General features: G+C 32.3%; 1 protein-coding gene across 3 annotated transcripts in view; it reads right to left on the bottom strand.

Moving 5' to 3' along the window:
• Positions 1-883: 883 nt before the first annotated feature.
• PAN2 (PAN2-PAN3 deadenylation complex catalytic subunit PAN2) overlaps positions 884-20,307 on the bottom strand; it is a 121,362-nt gene continuing 101,938 nt past the window's right edge. For all 3 annotated transcript variants that reach the window (XM_069844581.1, XM_069844582.1, XM_069844583.1), the window contains one exon: positions 884-19,447. In XM_069844581.1, the coding sequence (XP_069700682.1) occupies positions 19,272-19,447 (176 nt within the window). In that variant the 3' untranslated portion in view covers positions 884-19,271. The remainder of the gene's footprint in view (positions 19,448-20,307) is intronic.

Genomic DNA, 20,307 nt, shown 5'->3' with positions numbered 1-20,307 from the left:
AATTAAATCGATAAAATAAATAAATAAAATAAATAAATTAATTAAATTAATTAAATAAATAAAATAAATAAATATAATAAATAAATTAAAATAAATAAATAAATAAAATGAATAAATTAAATAAATGAATAAAATGAATAAATCAAATAAATAAAATAAATTAATTAAGTAAATAAATAAAATAAATAAGTAAATATAAATAAATAAATAAAATGAATAAATCAAATAAATAAATGAATGAATTAAATGAATAAAATAAATAAATAAATAAAATTAAGTAAACTAATATAAATAAATAAATGAATTAAATGAATAAAATAAATAAATTAAATTAATTAATTAAATAAAATAAATATTATAAATAAATAAATTAAATAAATAAACAAATTAATTAAATTAAATAAATATAAATAAAATAAATAAATTAAACAAATTAATTAAATAAATAAGTAAATAAGAAAATAAGTAAGTAAGTAAATAAATAAATAATCGTATTGATTCAGCCAGAGCACCCAGTTCTGATTGGAGACCGTTCCTCCACCTGCCCATGATGTTGTTCTGCAGCCTCCTCAGACTGATGGCATCTGTTCGCAATTTATGTGGCTGAATCTGCTGCATCCTCAACCAGAAGACCATGCTGCCATCGATTTCATGATGCACCAAGGCGCCATCTATCCAAGGGAGCTACATTCCCCCAAACTAACCATAGTCCACTTATGAAAGCCCTTGCATCTTCTATGGGTATGTGCAGCTCCCGCAGACAGATGCCCCCCTCCCCTAAATGACGCCTGTGATGCTGTACAACAAATATATCACAATCCAGGAGACACAGAAAGACTAAGAAAGATATGGAGGGAACTTGGCGAATTAAATACAAGAAACCCAGTTTTCTAAGTTGTATTTCAGTGTCTCACAAAAGTAGCACTCACTCATTCATACATTTAGAGCATAAGGAATGTGTTTAAATATTACAAATATTGACCAGTTTGAATAATCAAATATATATTTTTTTAAATACACCAAATAAGTATAATACTTTGAAAAGTGAATCCTTATATTTTAAAATTCTGATCTATTTTTTCTAGTTGTAAATACAAAAATATTTCATTCTGTAAATTTTGTTCCCATCTGAATGAGAATGTGTACTGCAACTTTAAAACGTAGCATACCGAAATAAATAACATTTAAAATATCAACATTGTGACAACATTTTTATTTTCTCACAAAATAATTCAATGTAATGTTCCCAATACTCTTAGTAAACCACAGCTGTGACATTAAATAATTATACATTCAACATTTACAATATTCTAATTTCATATACAAAAATATTTCCCTCCCATTAAGTGATTTGTCTTTGGTCATCAAATACAGACAAAAAGACAAAGTTAATTTACTGTAATAAAAGTTATCATATTCCATTACGTGTGGGGTTTGCTGTATATTCAGATGTTCTGTATAAGATTCTGTTATGAGTACAATACTTACAAGTTTCAATTTTAAAAATATTTCGAAATAGATTTTTAATTAATTTGGGACTTCACTTTTAAGTACACCCTCAATCAAATGACTGAAGTGTCACCTGACAGATTCAAATCCAAGGAAAACTAAGTGAAATCAATTTGTGGTGCATGGATAATGAGACACGTTTTCGTGCACTAACCCTTTCCACCATCCTCCTTTCAGCTTTAATCAATACCATTATCTAGTATAACATTGTCCCAGGTCTCAGGTACAGTACTACTATTAGCAATACCTGAGATGGTAAAGTGATACAGTTTTGGCGCATAACTCCTTGGATACACGTATGTCAGTGATCGAAGTATTTGATGTCAAAAAAATACAGTGTTTTTCGGGAGGAAATGGGCATATAATGAGGGATGATAGTGTGAGCGATTCTAAAGGAAATACATTATACAAACATACATCTTATTCTCAAAGTTTTCTGAGTAACAGCTATTTAAAAGTAACAGGCTTGAGGGTCCTTTTCTTCCTCTGCATAATTCCTTACATTGATGCACACGCAACCAAAACGACATTAGATTGTACTATTGCCTCTTACAAACTTACAAATTAAACCAAACCCTTTAACTCTATTAAATATAGAATATAATCTAAATTTAACAGAAGAAATACTGAAATCAGAAGTAAACACTGAAATACTGAAACAATTGTCTTTAGAGACAATATTAGGTACCCTCCACAAAACTGGCTTCATTTATACACCGACGGATCCTTGATCTCCAGAGAACAAGGTGCCGGTGCAGGTGTTACGTGCTGTCTCTTCTCACTTTATAAGACCTCTTGGGTATGGAACAACAAGTTTTGATGGTGAAATCATTGCAATAAGTGAAAGTCTCAGGAATATTCTATGCCACATTAATAAATTTAAAAATGCAGTTATATTGTCAGACTCCAAAGCAGCTATTCTATCAATAGTCTCTAAACACACACCTTCAACTCAAACAGCAGAAATAACTAAAATGCTCTCTCAATTAATATCACTCAATAAAGGAATTGTATTCCAATGGATACCATCCCATTGTGGAATCCTGGGAAACGAGAATGCGGATGCTTTAGCAAAGAAGGGCAGCACTGCTACTTACAGACCTGTTACTAAATCTATGTATTACTCTGTGAAAAGATTTATTAAATCTACATACTTAGACTTTAACAAACAAAATTTGAAAACACAATCTCAAGGGAAAAAATGGAACTCTCTGCATCAAAATCCACAGTTAATTCCCGATTTACCACGAAAATCGTCTGTAGCTGCATTTAGATTGGCAACAGGCCATGATTATTTGGCCAAACACCTGCATAGAATTGGAATATATCAGTCCCCTAACTGCCCATTGTGCAACTCAAACCAAGAAATGGATTCGGAACACCTCAAAATCTGTGCTTCAGTGGCTGGCCATGATAATATCTTTGAAAAATATTGGAGTGCAAGGGGTCAAATGACTTTATTGTCAAATGCCTGGCATTAGAAATCAACAACAACAACTATAACTATTGCCTCTGTCATGTTGGCTAATTGCATATGCGCATGAATTACCAAAATACCCGGAGAATCTTTCTTTGGCAACATGGATTCGTATGTACTTTCAAAAAGATGGAGTCCCTGCACATTCCAGCCAGCTAGTAATCCAGTACCTCAATGAAATCTATCCTAGACATTGGATTGGTTGGGGTGGCGTTAGTTCTTGGCCACCGAGGTCACCTGACCTTATACAATTAGATAATTGTTTGTGGGTTGCTAAAGAGCAAAGTCTACAAGTGCAACGAGGGAGCAATATTGTTTGCCCGCATTTTAAATGCCTGTGATCACATTAAATGTTCAAACCAGCTCAAATTAACAACACGGCATCTGACTACACGAACTGTAACATGTTATGTGAAGATAAACAGACTTAAACACAACATACAGGTAATTTACTATCACCTGCTCTGTTCCCATTCCTCATGCTTTCGATTAATTTCCTTCAAAAACATTGAGAATGAAGCATATATTTATATAATGTTATTTCTTTAGCATCACCCATACTATTATCCCTCTATGTATGGCTCTTTTCTCCTGAATCACCCTCGGTATATATTATCCTCCCCCCATATCCAAAGGGTTATATTCCAAAACATACTACGGATACGCAAAATCGTGGATAATACCAAACTTTATAAATAAGTATTTTTTATAACATACCTATGACAGGCCTACAGTTTAATAGACAAATTAGAAACAATAAGATATTAACAAAAGCAAATTAATAATGCTTTAATCATCATCATCTTCATAGTATCCTGTTCGGGCTCATTAGTCCATTGTTGTGTCGGTCTTCCAGGATCTCGTTTTCCAACTGGTTTGTACTCGTAGAAGACTTTCGGCATTCGTTTGTTTTCCATGTGTTCAACATGGTCACCCCATTTCTTTTTGTATACTTTTATTTTGTCTATGATAGGAATAATTTCCATTTCTTGTCATATTACTTCATTCCTAATTTTGTCTAATTTTGTGCATCCTTCAGTAGCTCTCAGGAACTTCATTTCAGCAGCTTATATACTGCTTTCCTCTTTCTGACTTAGCATCCAACTTTTGCTAAATAATACTTTTATAATAATAATAATAATAATAATAATAATAATAATAATAATAATAATAATAATAATAGTAATAATAGTAATAATAATAATAATAATAATAGTAATAATAATAATAATAATAATAATAATAATAAATATGTTGTACATTATTATACTTGTGAACACCCACTCTCGCAGTCTAGATTTTCTATAAAACTCTTGAGATTAAGATGCTAGGCGCTAAATTATGTAGAAAAATATTGCCAGATTATTCAAAGATAATTGAAACTGCAGATACAGATTCCATGGATAAGGGGGGATTACTGTGTCCAGTAATGAAAAATAAATATATTTCTAAAAAAAAAAAAAAAACCATATCTTTATTTTCTCACTAGCCATACCCGTGCGCTCCGCTGCACCTGTTAGAAATAAATATAAAGTAATTACATAATTAAAATAAGACATTTGATCCAGGGAACATTCGTGTTTGATAGAAGGATAAATCGTTTAATATGTTACTTAATTTAAATTGCATCCAAATGATTAAAATGCGATCATTTTGGTCCAGAGACACTCATTTGGTGCAATGACAATTCCTTTAACATGTTTCTTAATTTTTATTACATGCAACCATAGTGTAATGAAGATTGACATCATTTAGATTTAATGTGTATACTTTATTTTACTTGTTATAGGTTTCCATTGAATTATGGTAATAACAATTTTAACCCTTGTTTTCTACGTATTCAGTAAATGGCGTTTGGCCCACTATGGTTCTGAACCCTTCAAATAACTTAAATTATATTATATGATATTACATTACATGTATTTTATTATATTATATTATATTATATTATATTATATTATATTATATTATATTATATTATATTATATATCATATTACATTACATTATATTATATCAGAAGTTACTGTAATAACATTATAGCATTATGTCCATCTAGAGAAACTACACTTTCCAATGGTGAAATAATAATTAATTATACAAATCGGTTAATTTAGCTTCCGATATTGCTTCATACAAACACAGAAACATTCTCTGTAGGCTATCTTTCATAGCTTTCGATTGTTGCTGTCCAAGGCCCCTTATAGACGAGGTCATTTGTTTTTTATTTCATGATACGACCTTAGACGGCAGTTATTTTAATTTTAAAACTCATTTATCTCATTAAATATCAGTCCTATCAAAATTTTTAAAGGCATAAAACTTATCGCAAATTATGTTTAAAGAAACTTTTGTTATGTAACATTTTTCACAAAAATCAATAATAAGCGAGATATTTCGATTTATTTAATTCAGGCCCCCTTATAACCCTTCTTTTAAATAATGTATCTTGAATGTCATATAGCCTAAAATCTAAGTTACAACGAACATAATTTATATTCCAATTTTTATCGAAATCCGTTCATCCATTTTCGCGTGAAAAGGTAACAAACATACAGATAGACAGACAGACAGACAGACAGACAGACAGACAGACAGACAGACAGACAGACAGACATACATACAAACAAAAATTTCAAAAAAGCGATTTTCGGTTTCAGGGTGGTTAATTATATATGTTAGGACCAATTATTTTTGGAAAATCGAAAATTACCAGAAAAATTTCGGCTACAGATTTATTATTAGTATAGATTTCATTTGAAGTTATGAGAAAACTGCATTTTAAAGTTTCCTGTTTCTCTGAAAAATTCAATTCTCATCATTCTTATTTGAAACTCATAATATATAAAAACAATATTAACAGAATTTGGAGTAGTTTCAATTATCTTTGGGTTTTTCGTAGCAGCATGTCTCCCTGTAAATATAGGGGCAGGTTAATAGTCTTGTATGATGCCAAGGCTAATAGCATTTATTATTATTATATTATTAATGAAAATCATGCCAGGGGAAATGAAAGAACTCCTTGAAAACTTTCTACAAATGTAGCCTTTTGCCACAACAAATTACATTTGGAGTTGCAATGATTTCAAACAATGAAAGTCACTCGGATAATTTTGCGCATTTACAAGAACTATGTACAAAACTAAATGATAATGAAAATTTATATTTTAATACAAAAGGAATTTCAAAAGCTGTGAAGAACTCTTAGAAATGAATTAATTTATGCATTATGTGACAAGGAAGTACTGCTACTTTTGGATGTCTATTTAATACTTCATAATAGTGAACAGGAACATGAAACGGATCAAATCCATGATAATAAAATATGATGATTTAAGTAATATTAAGAGAAGTAGCAATCCGATTCATGGGGAATTATATCCAGTTGTCATCTAATAACTCTTCATAAGCTCACAGTTTCTGGATACAGAAACCACAGGTAAAATTAACAGCCATTAAGTGAATAATAGCAATAAAATATCTGTGCTACACTCATTTTCAAATACATTCTCATAGTTTAGTTTTTTATTACTATACACACTCTGCTTTTCAGAAATTATAATTAATGTTTTCTTTGAAGTCAATAATGAAATAGAATTAATAGTAATTTATAGTATAAGAGAGTAAAATTATATTTTATGCGCGAATGAAAACTTCAGCATCAGAGGCAAAGCTGAGAGTGATAATTTCCACGAGCGCATAAAATCTGTTCACTCTCATGTGCTGTACATTATTTTATCCATTACTGGTATCTAAACTTAATATCAAATTGTAGGCCTTTTCTTTGTAATGTGTTGTTTGTGAAGAAGTTATAAATGAATGAATGTATGGATTTTATAGCTGTTAATGTGTTGGCTGTCATGGAGAGAATGATTTAATAGTACATTCTGCAACGAGCCTATAATGGTAGTAATTAAGATGCGAGTATGTTTATGAAACAAGCGCAAGCGAGTTTCATAATTTTCATACGAGCATCTTAATTACCATTATAGGCAAGTTTCATACGACTTTTTATGCTCGACCATATTTCTAACTTGAAATTATTCATAAGTATTCATGTTATTCTTATCTGACTGGGGAGCAGAACTGACCTTGTGCAAGATCTCGTAAATTGTGAGATGTGCACAGACGCAAAAGTATTGATTTTTTCCGAGAAACAAATGTCATTGACCATGATATAATCTAGAGAGTAAAATAAACATTAATCTTGATATAACCTTGAAATTGATTTGGACATTGAAAAACGAGATGACAAATTGAATTTATTTGAATATTATTTACAATTAATGCTAATTATTATAGTAACAGAACATAACCTTCTGCGCCAGTATTGGATTTCCAGCCTCCGTGACATTTCGCTAGTTGTCTTTCGATTGTATATCCAAGAATAGTCGATACTTGCGCTTTCATATTGCTACAATGGTGTTTTCTGATTGGTGGAACACCTGAACTTTAATGAATAGGTGTACTTTAATGAGGTCCATTACAGAGCTGCTACCAGGTGTATAATTACTACATTTCGGCATGGTCGAGCATAAAAAAATTTAATGCACTGTTGTGAATAAAGTGATTGTTTAGGTACTAAAGACGGTGAAATAAAGACAGTTTAGATACCAGTCACGGATAAACATATTTTAGATATTAATACAAAAAGTTTGAAGAAAAATTTCACGATCTTTAATTAGGTATATTTCATTAAATATATTATTCTATAAGCAGAAGTCTGATTGCATTATACCAGGTCTTTCATAAGTCTGTGAAACATTTTAGAAATTCACCACAGATAAACTCACCAACAGATACGTTTTATTACCCAGAAATATATGTGAACTCTCCAAGTTTTTATACATTACACAAATGCTCAATGTGTCCACCCTTCCTGATATGGCAGACATCTAGCCGATAATCCATTTTATCCCAAATGCATGTCAGCATATTACAATGGGTTACTGCCATAGTTGCGGTGATAAGGTCGTGAAATTCTTGAAGGTTAGCAGGGAGTGAGGGTACAAAAACAGTGTTCTTCACTCAAGTGTTTACACTAACATGAACTATCACTTCAAGTCATAATAAGTGATTATACCCTGTACTTTTAAATGGATGGAATTCTTATTTTAAAAATATATTTGTACTTCGTAGATATTCTTATAGACGATATTATTATGAAAGAATTTTTTATAAAATAATAATAATAATAATAATAATAATAATAATAATAATAATAATAATAATTATAATAATAATAATACAGTAATAATTTGTAATAAAGATGGATAGTCATACTAGAATCAAAATTTAATGAAATACGTGTATCTCATCGATTTATTTTAATTTTCTGTATTCTTTTCTCCGGCATGTATTGTATTCTTCACCTAACATAATTAGGAACATTAAATCCAGACGTTTGAGATAGAAAGGCCATGTAGTATGTATGGGCAAATCCAGCAATGCATATAGAGTGTTTGCTGGGAGGCCAGAGGGGAAAAAGACCTTTCGAGAGGTCGAAACATATTTGGAAGGATAATATTAAACTGGATTTGAAGGAGGTGCGATATGATGGTAGGAACTGGATTAATCTTGCTCAGGATAGGGACCGATGGCGGACTTATGTGAGGGCAGCAATGAACCTCTGGGTTCTCTAAAAGTCATTTGTAAGTATTCTTTTCTCATTATCGAGATGAAATAAGTAAGGTTATGATAAAATGTTAATGCAATGTTGACCATAAGAAATATATAAAATACCTGTAGCTTATTTCTATTTTACCAACGATACGAAGTTATTACTCCATTCTGAACTGCAAACAAAGCATTTCATTTATGAAAATAATTTTAATATTCTTTGCACGCTTTTAATTTATTCGAAGAGGCCTACAAGGGTTGCCTGGAAAGTTATGTACCAATTCCTTTTTTTTTTTTTTCCTTGGCTCATAACAATGTTAAGAATGTGAAATTTTAGATACAGTAAATTTCAATTTTTCTGTGTTTATAAACAGAGTTAGTTAAAGCTCATTCCACCAGTGCTGCCAACTCGATTTTTAAAACACAACTATAAACTGTGGAGAAGTCATTAAATTGATAATCAATGTAAAATGAGATTTTCCCAATATAAGGGTTAAAAAAAAACCGCTAAATCCCTGTATCAGCAATAAGAATTTGAAAAATTTTATCCACTAAACTAACTTTGCTTTGGTTTTGCTTGACTTGGCTTTTTCAGGGCCAGATTACGAACATATCCTTGCACATAGGCTTACATTCACTTGTAGCATTCGTAAATATGATGCTGACAGGTGGACCATCCTACCTCAGCCCTGACAGAGACACATCTCATTGCCAGAAGAGTATCTCACAAGCTCCAAGTCCCAAGCCCTTCCCCTTTCAGCATCAGAAACCTGTACTGTTCAAAGACTTCAACCCAGCTTATTTCTAACTACTGCAGATGATGGCTGAAATGTGGGGAAGATGGAATACTGGTAGAATGACAGAGTACTCGGAGACAACGTCTGTTTTGTCCACCATAAATTCCATCACAACATAGCTGGGAATCAAAAACCCACGCCACTTGGATAGAAAACCAGCACCCAAACACTTGAGCCCCAGTCATGGCTGATGAACTAACAGATCTAGCAGGAAAACCACTGAACTGGCAACACTGCAAGCCACAAGATAGCATCGCTCTAGCAGTGCATCAAAATGGCATCTGTCAGAGATATTTGTCAAATAATGCGTCATGATAGAATTCTTTGTTGTTGAAAATGAAATGTCTGGAAACATTCACAGGAAGAATAAAGATTTCAGAGGCAGGACAAATGCAACTCTATGATTTTCCATGCTCTGATCATACATTCAGATTTGGGACACCAGACATGGTACAGCATGCTGAAGTCACCAATCAGAAGGATTGATGCATCAAAAGCTGTCAACTGGAACTGGATCTTTCCATCAACAAAGCAAGTTTTTGAAATTTCGGATGTTTGAACGTGTATGGAAGCTGGCAGATCATCAACTCAGAAGTCTTTATTATGACGTTGAAACCCCTCAAGAGGCATTACATTCTAAGATTCTGCTTCAGGATGACAGTGAAGTCCTCATTCCTTTCTTGTTGGTGCAAAACCATAACAATTGATGGAAATTACATTGAAAAATAATGTGTTTCGACAAAACATCGTTCTATATGCTGCATAATTTTCAAGATGACAGAATAAATAATATTTCCTGAGAAAAATAAATGTGGTACATTAGTTTCTGGGCAGCTCTCATATGATTGAAATAAAGTGACAATATCAAAATAAACTGCCCACAAGCAAGTAATAGTATCAACTTTTACAAAAACGACTACTAGATTTTACTTCTTTTTTTTTTTTCAGTTTGTTTCATTCTGAGTGGCAGATTTTTTTTCCATATTAGATAAATATAATTCCTAATTCATAGACATTTCGCAGCATGTGCTACGAGCGTACTAAGCTAGCCCCGGCTATCCACTGGTTACTAGTACAGAATTCAAATCATATACTATCGCTAACACTGGTTTATGAATACGAAAAACGCTGATCATCCACCGAAAGCCCGCACTAAAAATATGTCTATGAATACGGCCCTTAGAAGTTTGCAGAATACTTAAAAATATATAAATTTAGAGACATTTGAATAATTACACCAGGAATTCTTAGTTAATTTTAATAAAATTGCATGAAACAGTTTAATAACCTGTCATGGAGAAATGAGTGTTTCTTTCAAGTCTTAAAACAGATAGAATACTCTACATTGAGACTGTAATCAGAGCTACCATCTGTCTTCTTTCCCTGGACATGTCCTCTTTTTTTTTGCCTAAAGAAAATCCGTCCAAGTAGGTTTTATGAAAAGATACAATTGTTCGGGTTTTCATTTTAAAAGTTACGAACAAGTTTAAATCTTTTTAAAACCACAACATGTCATGCCAATCGAATGAGGTTCTTTTAAACTGGACCTGCTTCATGCGACATATCGCAAATATAATAGCAGTGCTCTGGCGGTGCCAACATGTAACACCCCAGCACATTAGTCTAGTTTTGTCGAAAGTGAGCTGGATAAATAAAACATCAAAATGTTGCCACATCTTTCACACTCCCTCAATTTAGTACCGTTTATTTTTTATCCCAAGTGAAACATTAGCTTCGTGGGCACACATTCTATTCAAGAAAGTAAGTTATTATGCTTGCAACTTAAATAATTCTTTAATCGATTTCAAGACAATATTTTTGTGCGAGATCGTGCGTATTTGCTTGGTTTCCGCACAGAACCAATCCGCGGTACGTCTAAAATTCCACATTCAGTATTCCCAACCTAACACACATAACAATTTCCCTCTTCTTACCGCTTAAGTGACATATTGATTTTACTGCTTTAGGCTTTTAACATATTATTTTTAGAGACGTTCAATATAGTAATAATTATAAATTGGAAACTTACCACTGCAATTTCACCTAAATTGCATGTTAATTATTGTTTTTAAATATTTGCAAAAATTAAGTAAACTCTACAACTCCACTAAAGTTACTGCATTCGTGATGGAAGTAACATTAAGGAAGCCGTGAAAAAATCAATAAGATTCCAGACTCATCATAGACTGAGGTAAAAAAAAGACAGACGTATATCACAGCCTGCTGGAGTATAGTAAACACAGAAAACATTTTAAAGCAACAATGTTGAAGATAGATATTTTTGTTTTGGAAATTTGCCGTCATTGAACAGAAACCAAGATGGAGATTTCATTGCAACTAATTAGAAATTCCTCTTTCAGGTATGTAATAAACGATCTTCGCACAAAATAATGTACGATACACGTGCGGTATGTTTTCTTTCAATTCTCGGAAATTAAAGAAGCTCAACTACGTTTCGCTTTTTCAAACTTTTCCTCGAACATGAAAACTTCAACATACCGCTCTTGTAACGCATATTACTATTCAGGACCGTTTCTAGAAATTGTACAAATGCTGGTAGAAGTGCATTGTAGGTGGAGGATGAATATGTGTAAAGAACCACAATTATATTGTTGATATTCACAGAAATCGTAGTCCACGAAATTATTGACTTTGTCATATATTTTTTTTTTAAATTTTGCTTTCAAATATTATTAGTCAAATATAACAAACCCCACACAAGGAAATAACAAAAGAAGTCACATTAAATACAACCAATAAACCAGACAAGTTGCGTAAGAGATGTTTGTACTTGATAAATGCAGCAATGTACTGATGTCAATTTTTCAGAACAGCAGTATCAAGTATTATTTCAAGAGAAAAACTTCGATCTGTCAATATGACATACTAATATTTAAATATTCATTTTATTTAAAATCATAAATTTCTGTGTCACAACATACATGATGAAATATTGAGCCAAAAAATATTATACATAGTCGAGTATCACATAACATCCTAAGTAAGAATGAACCTGACACATCAATTTGAATACTGTCTTTGATTTATAAAAAATAATCTAAAAAAATAGAATTTCTTCTCACAATCGATTAAACGTTTCAAAGTTATCTATATCCTGATTAAAAGTAAGTTAAAGGTACAGTAGCCAAGAGTTAGGTGGAATGTTGTGTGCTCCAATTATTTTGGTTGAATAGCTTCGTTTAAAACAATACTAAAAAAATGTAACTACCATTACCACACTACAGTATACCAACATTAAAAAAAGAAATTCATATAAAATAAATCTGTATAACTGTGATATTAACAATTATTATAACCAGATCACCAAATAAAATTAAAAATATCTACCGCAAAATGTAGTATCTGCAGACAAACCTACACAACCAAACATTACATAAACACTGCGAATATTAAAAATGGAAATAAAAAGAGAAGTGCAAGTCGACTACAGTATTATTTTAGTTATAGCTTCTTACCCAGAATTAAACTTTCACCACATAAAAATATCCATCTGAATTAACATCTTTAATTAAAAGTGAATACGTATATTATATTCATATTAAAATTTAATAATTTTATTTTCACTTTCCTACCTGTACCTAAATAAAGGTGCTATAAAAATTATACTTAAATTATTTAAAAGGTGTCACAGAAATAATATAAATAGCTACATTTGATTGCAATATCTCCAAAATTTCCAAACAGTTGCCTTCATTTAAAATTAGTGAACTTGCACATCTCTACAGACAAGATAATTCATAATTGGTGTTTCTGCATTTCTAATTCTTTGCCAACAACATTCCCAATATACTATTGCATTTGGAGGACAATATAAAAACCAAATTTTCTGGCAGTATTACTTCTACAAGGCAGTTTTCCAAACAATACAGACGAGTGTTGTAAAATATCTGAAGAATTATATGCTGACTAAGCTTGTTTAATTTTCAAATCTTTTCTTCTGTATAAAAATATTAACTCTGTAATTTCACTCCATAATTAAATTGTATTACAATGTTTAATTTGTCTGTTATTTTAATTTCATATCTAGAATAATTAATATTATATAGACAAAATAAGACATACAAAATACTGATTACTATATACAAAAGAGATCAAATGAAAGTAAGGAAAGAAGGGAAGAAAGATACTGACAAAATCTATTGATTAACTCTTGAGCTGTCCCTAATGATTCCTGTAACAAGCTATGATACTTCTAACATATAAGGAAATTCGTAACGACCTCTGTAGGAAAACAATTACATAAAATGTACAGAATGTGCAGATTTTGTCTTTTATTGCATATAGACCACAATTAAATTTTCATTACTTGCCTACCAAAAAATTAGTATCCCCAATCTTACAATGGTTGTAGTAACAAACTCTAGTGCATGTAACATAACAATGCATACACTTCTGCTATTTTCTTCACACCGTAATCATTTGGTTTCATGATCTTCAACCACAATGTTGTATGCCTAAATAGTGACTAATATAAAACTCCAACACATTAAGGGGAGTTGACTGTTAAGGTGTGTGAAAAATGAGAAAAAAAATTGCCTGAAAGAAGCCCGGTATAGATTTAGTTCTAATGGGCATAGCTTTTTGACATTTTTTGTCCTGAATGATGGAAGTTTTGGTGCACCTAGAATACTTTCTATCTAGTTCTTTGTACGACAGAAATAATTTTTTTTATATTAAAGTTTTTTTTAGAGTATTGTTACACAAAATTACATTGGTGCATGTTTCTCACAAACTAATTAAGATAGGATTATGAAATTTTCAGGATACGTTAATAGGTATGTATTAGTTATATTCATACAATTATTTTAAGGCTGCAAAAGGGTATCTGTCGGATACAGGGGGGACAGCCATTAATCCTTCCCATTGAAGGCTTTAAGGAACCAACCTGGACAAATACCCAATGTCCCATCCCTACCTTCCCGTGGTGCAGCTGTTAGTAAGCATAATTTTACAAGCTGAACTAAAGGGAGGGGCTACTCATCAATTAGCACTGGTCAGCTTGATGAGTTAATGACTGAATTTGATATAATTTTCCTCTATTCAATACCTAATTCCCTCTTTACCCTTTCCTATCCAGTCCTCTGACTGAACTCTTACTTTCTTCGACCCCGACGGCATTAGAGCATTCGAGGCCTAGGGGTTCATTTCCCTTTCCTTCCTCCTCTTTCTACTTTTCTGTTCCTAGTGCTGACCTGCTATGGCATTAAAATCGTCCTCCAGTGGCTTAAGGAGGGAAAGCTGGTGATCAACAAGATCTCCCAGCTAGGTCCAATGGACCCGTCGACCAACAGCAGGTGTGGTCCTCCAGACATTCTGGGGGTTGTGTGTGAATGAAGTAGCCACCAAAACGTTAAAATATGGTGTTCACTTAAATCGGCTACAACTTGCCATTTAAAAATCTGTGCTTCAGTGGCTGGTCATGATAATATCTTTGAAAAATATTGGAGTGCAAGAGGTCAAATGACTTTATTGTCAAACGCCTGGCATTAGAAAACAACAACAACAATTATTTTAAGGTAACTCAAAAAATGTCTGATTTATGCCAATTTTTCTAACCGGAAAAAAATAACAACGAATTTCATTTGAGCCTAGTTCCAAAATATTAGACATATTAAAAAGATATTGCATGGCTTTACTTTGGTTCCCTCTGATAATTTGTGGTTAAAATTTCGTTATCATCAGAACTATAGAAAATTAATGAAGTGCAGCAATGTTACTTTGTGTAACAATATTCTAAAAATACAAAGAACTAGATCGAAACTATTCTGGGTTCATTCAATAGCCAAAAGCTCCATCATTCAGCACAAAAAGTTTCAAAAAGCTATTTTCATTAGAACCAAATCTATGTCGGGTTGCTTTCAGGTAATTTTGTCTCATTTTTCATAAACCTAACAACCATCTCCCCTTAAAATGTCGAAGAAGCTTTAAGACACAGCAAATTGAACTAAATATCTGAATGGCAATGTAAGAAGGAACTGTGAATTTCTGTACAAACATTAAGTAGGTTAGTAGGTTATTTTACGACGCTTTATCAACAGCTTAGGTTATTTAGTGTCAGAATGAGATGAAGGTGATAATGCCAGTGAAACGAGTCCGGGGGCTAACACCGAAAGTTACCCAGCATTTGCTCATATTGGGCGGAGGGAAAACCCCGGAAAAAATCTCAACCAGGTAACTTGCCCCAACCGGGAATTGAACCCAGGCCACCTGGTTTTGCAGCTAGACACGCTAACTGCTACTCCACAGGTGTGGACTTACAAACATTAAGCATTCACAAGTGTGTATATTAAAAAACGACTGAAAGTTTAATTTACTTAATACAAACTGGATTTCAGTGTGACTCTACACAAATTTGAACTCCACTACATACAAGCTGTGTAAGCAACAGGGTGAAATCCTATAACACATTCGATTGTCCCATTTGATCTTCCAGATAGAACAAGAACAGAAAACCACAATATGCACAAAATTTTGAATGGCAACAGTGTCTGGAAGTTGATCCAAAACATATACACTGTCGGCTCGCAGTAGGATGTATGTAGTAAGAAGTAAGGTCATATAGAAGAGATACTGATACTACATAATAAAGACTAATGATGTGGACTTATTAATAATTCAGAGAAAATCCTTAAATTTTATTTGTAAACTCTATAAGAAAAAATAACACATTACTGCTAAAATTTATTTCTGAGATATATATATATATATATATATATATATATCATCATCATATCCCTCACGTATTAGACCCTACAGGATCTGTTACGGTCTCATGCCAGCGCTTTCGTGGTCTTCCCAATTTCCTCTTTCCTCTTGGTACATAAGTAAGAATCTGTTTAGGCCATCTAGTGCGATCCATCCTTTCGACATGTTTTTTCCACTGAAGTCGATATTGTTAAACAAAATTAACTATAGGATCCATTTTTAGTTCCTGCAATATGTCCACATTTTTACGGTGTTCCAGCAAAGAGCATCCCGCTGTTCGTCTCATGAACCTCATTTCAGCTGTCGCCAGCCTTTGCTCATCAGCTTTTCTGATTGTCCATGCCTCACTACCGTAAGTGAGGACCGGTCGAGCTAGTGTTTTATATACCTTTAGCCTTGTATGTTTCTGAACATGGGAGGATTTGAAGACGGCGTTAATGACGCCAGTGATTTTTATCAATTTAGATATTTTGTTCGACATATCTTCATTAGTGATGTAAGAGAGGTTATAACCTAAATAGTTAAATGAATTATATATGTATACATAACATTTTTAATTTTAAAAAGAACCAAAAATAAAAGAATGAAATTTTATTTACTGTTACACATTATGTGCTTAAGGGGGATGATAGGTAACATTTATATTTTCTACATTTTCAAACTACGTTCTTGATATTTTTTACACATAATCACGGTGTGATAGTTAATGATGTGGTGGAGTTTCATTTTTGTGAGTTAATTAGTTTCTGAGCTATTAACAATAATACTTTGAAAAATTTGCATATTTCAAAATTAAATGTGTCACTCACTTTTTCAATAAAATATCTGAATTTTTTTTATCAAGACCAGTGGCATATTTATAAAAACCACGAAAATCGTCTGTAGCTGCATTTAGATTGGCAACAGGCCATGATTGTTTGGCCAAACACCTGCATAGAATTGGAATATGTCAGTCCCCTAACTGTCCATTGTGCAACTCAAACCAAGAAATGGATTCGGAACATCTCAAAATCTGTGCTTCAGTGGCTGTCATGATAATATCTTTGAAAAATATTGGAGTGCAAGAGGTCAAATGACTTTATTGTCAAAAGCCTGGCATTAGAAAACAACAACAACATATTTATAAAAATATCACACATTAGTTTTGCTATATGTTTATTACAAAAGGAGGGAAATTTTTATATCTGCTGCTGCATACCTAAAAATAGAAATTTCCCATTGCCACTATAAATATTTCATTTTTATTTCAAAAAGTATTCCTTTAATCATAAAAGCCATGCGCTATTTTGTTAACCACTGAGTTTAGAACATGCAGTAAAAATTTCATGTTCCTAGCATCAAAATGGTAAGAGCCTTTACACTTCGAACCTGATGAAATGTGTTGAAAAATAAAGTATGAGAAAACAGTTTGTAAAATTTGCATAGAATTAAAATTCAAGGGTACAGCCATTCACATATTGTGTAATTTTTATGCTTTCGAGTACTCCAGAGCAATGAAATTTGTTCAACATATTCATATTGCTGATTCACTTTTCACAAGAAAACGGAAATGCGATTTTTGACAGAAAATGACCAAAATTTCACCCGTCTCCCTCCTTAACGTCATTCAAATTTGTGATTATATGATAAGCATATGATCCTTCTATACAGGGGGAGAGGGAATGATACACAATAATTGAAACTATTTCTGAATTATTAGTATATACTTTTGTTTATGAATAAATTGTCGACCTGGTTGGCAAGTTAGTATAGAGCTGGCCTTCTATGCCTAAGGCTGCGGGTTCGATCCCGGACCAGGTCGATGGCATTTAAGTGTGCTTAAAAGCTACAGGCTCATGTCAGTAGATTTACTGGCATGTAAAAGAACTCCTGCAGGACAAAATTCCGGCACATCCGGCGACATTGATATAACCTCTGCAGTTGCGAGCGTCGTTAAATAAAACAACATGAATGAATTTTAAACTTTCAAGAACTTGTAAATAAGGAATTACTGAAATTTTCCTACTGACTTTAATAATGAAATTATATTCCTTCCTAGAGTTCTTATAAACCTATATTTCGAAATTAAAATAACATACATTTCGTGTACTTCTTCCATGGCATCAATCGCGTACAAAAAAAGCTTGCAATGTAAGTTTATCATTATATTATATAACAGAGATATTTTACAATCAAATATAGAGAAGTTTGTATGGAAACTGCCTTGCATGAAGAAAAATTACGTACATTGATATAAGCATATAAAATGATTTCGAGGAGGTACGAACAGGTTGTACGATATCAGTACATTATTAAAAATAAGGAACAACAAATAAAAAACACCCTGCACTTTCGTTGCACTTAATTAAATTAGATAAATACTTCTTACACTAACCTACAATGAGTTTGCTAACTAACATCTACCTAATCTGCAGTCCATGTAAATGGCCATTGAAAAACTGATAAAAAATTTAAAACTGTTAATAGAATCGCCATTTTTATGGATGTATGGAATGAGCATTTAACCTGACTTAATTGACAGAACATCCAAAGAAATAAAATATTTAAAGTAATCAATATTAATTTCATACAAAAATACATACATCCATTCAAGTGCTGTAAGAATAAAAAGAAAACACATTAAAAATTGGCTATGGCAAAAATTGACCACTTGTGTTATATATACAGACTTAAATTCTTAACATCTGAACATCGAACAGTTTGGTTAAGAGTCAAGTAACATACAGAAGACTACACCCATCTTACGGCAATATAACAAATGATCGAAACGGCAGGATGTCTTTATATAGGACATAACAGGGCAGTGTGATAGAGAGTGGTACAAAGGTCCTCATAATATGAAAGATGGGTGACCACCTTCAAAATGTCCACAAATGAACGACACTATAACCGGCAATGTTTCAAAATTTAAAATACCAAAATAAATAGTATACATACACTATGATTTTAAAATGTGGTTGTATAAGACACAAGATTTTTTGAGAAATAAGAATTCACATCTTATTTTCACTTCGTATTTACTACATTCCTTGAATGGCTGTGATTTTATTTCCTTGAGAGTTCTGCCAAATTAACTACAGTATGATTAAAAAATAACCTCCACTAATTAAGTTTTTCAAGTATTGCAAAACTACCCAGCACTATTTTAAGTATCATCAACCCCTGGTACTTTCCATTGTAATGTCTTACCAACTTCGTATAGTTCTTTTAATGTTGCATTTACACTTCCTTCCATTTCCATTTGCTGATAACGTTGGTATAACTGAAGTGCAGTTCGAGCATCTTCAATGGAGTCGTGGGTCACCGACTGGATTTTCAATCCTTAAAAATTATTAATACATTATATTTCATCAACAGCAATCTCACTAGAGGTTTTGATTTATCCAGTTTAGTGGTCTTTCAAAGCGAGTTTCATTAATTTGATGCCTTTTACAGATATAACTTATATGAGATGGAAGTCCTCCTTCACTTCATGAAGGTTTATTCAAGAGAACTGTATCTTGTTCGACACAATCTACAGATCATTTGTGTAATTATTATTTCAACAAATACCATTCAAATAACTTCAGGAAGATTATTGGTTCACATGACACAATTATTTTTACACCTGAAGAATTGAACTTCCATACTTTTAATAGCGTAAATAAATTTAAATAGATTTTATGTGAGTGGTAATAGACCAAACTTGAAGGAAAAACTGAATGAGGTAGAAATAAATAGTAAGAATAAAAACATTAGAGATTTATATAAGGGCATAAAGGAATTCAAGAATGGATATCAGCAAGGGTAAACGTGATCAAGGATGAGAATGGTGACTTGCTTGCAGACGCTCATTCAATCCTGAACAGATGGAAAAACTATTTTGGACAACTACTAAATATACATAGGCCAAATAGAAATGATCGGGACGAAATTGATATACAAACTGCTGAGCCATTTATACCCGAACCCACACTTTCTGAAGTCGAAATTGCGATAGAAAATCTGAAAAATTATACGTCTCCAGGTATGAATCAAATTCCAGCAGAATTAATACAAGAGGGTGGGAGTGCATTATATAACGAAATTTATAAGCTTGTACTTGCTATTTGGGAAAAGGAAACTGTACCAGAACAAAGGAAGGAGTCCATTATCGTACCTATCTTTAAAAAGGGGGACAAGACTAACTGTAGTAACTTTCG

This window comes from Periplaneta americana, chromosome 13 (assembly GCF_040183065.1).
Source record: "Periplaneta americana isolate PAMFEO1 chromosome 13, P.americana_PAMFEO1_priV1, whole genome shotgun sequence".
In the NCBI taxonomy this organism is placed as follows: domain Eukaryota; kingdom Metazoa; phylum Arthropoda; class Insecta; order Blattodea; family Blattidae; genus Periplaneta; species Periplaneta americana.
The sequence above is the reverse complement of the archived record's forward strand: the minus strand, read 5'-3'. Positions and strand labels throughout refer to the sequence as shown.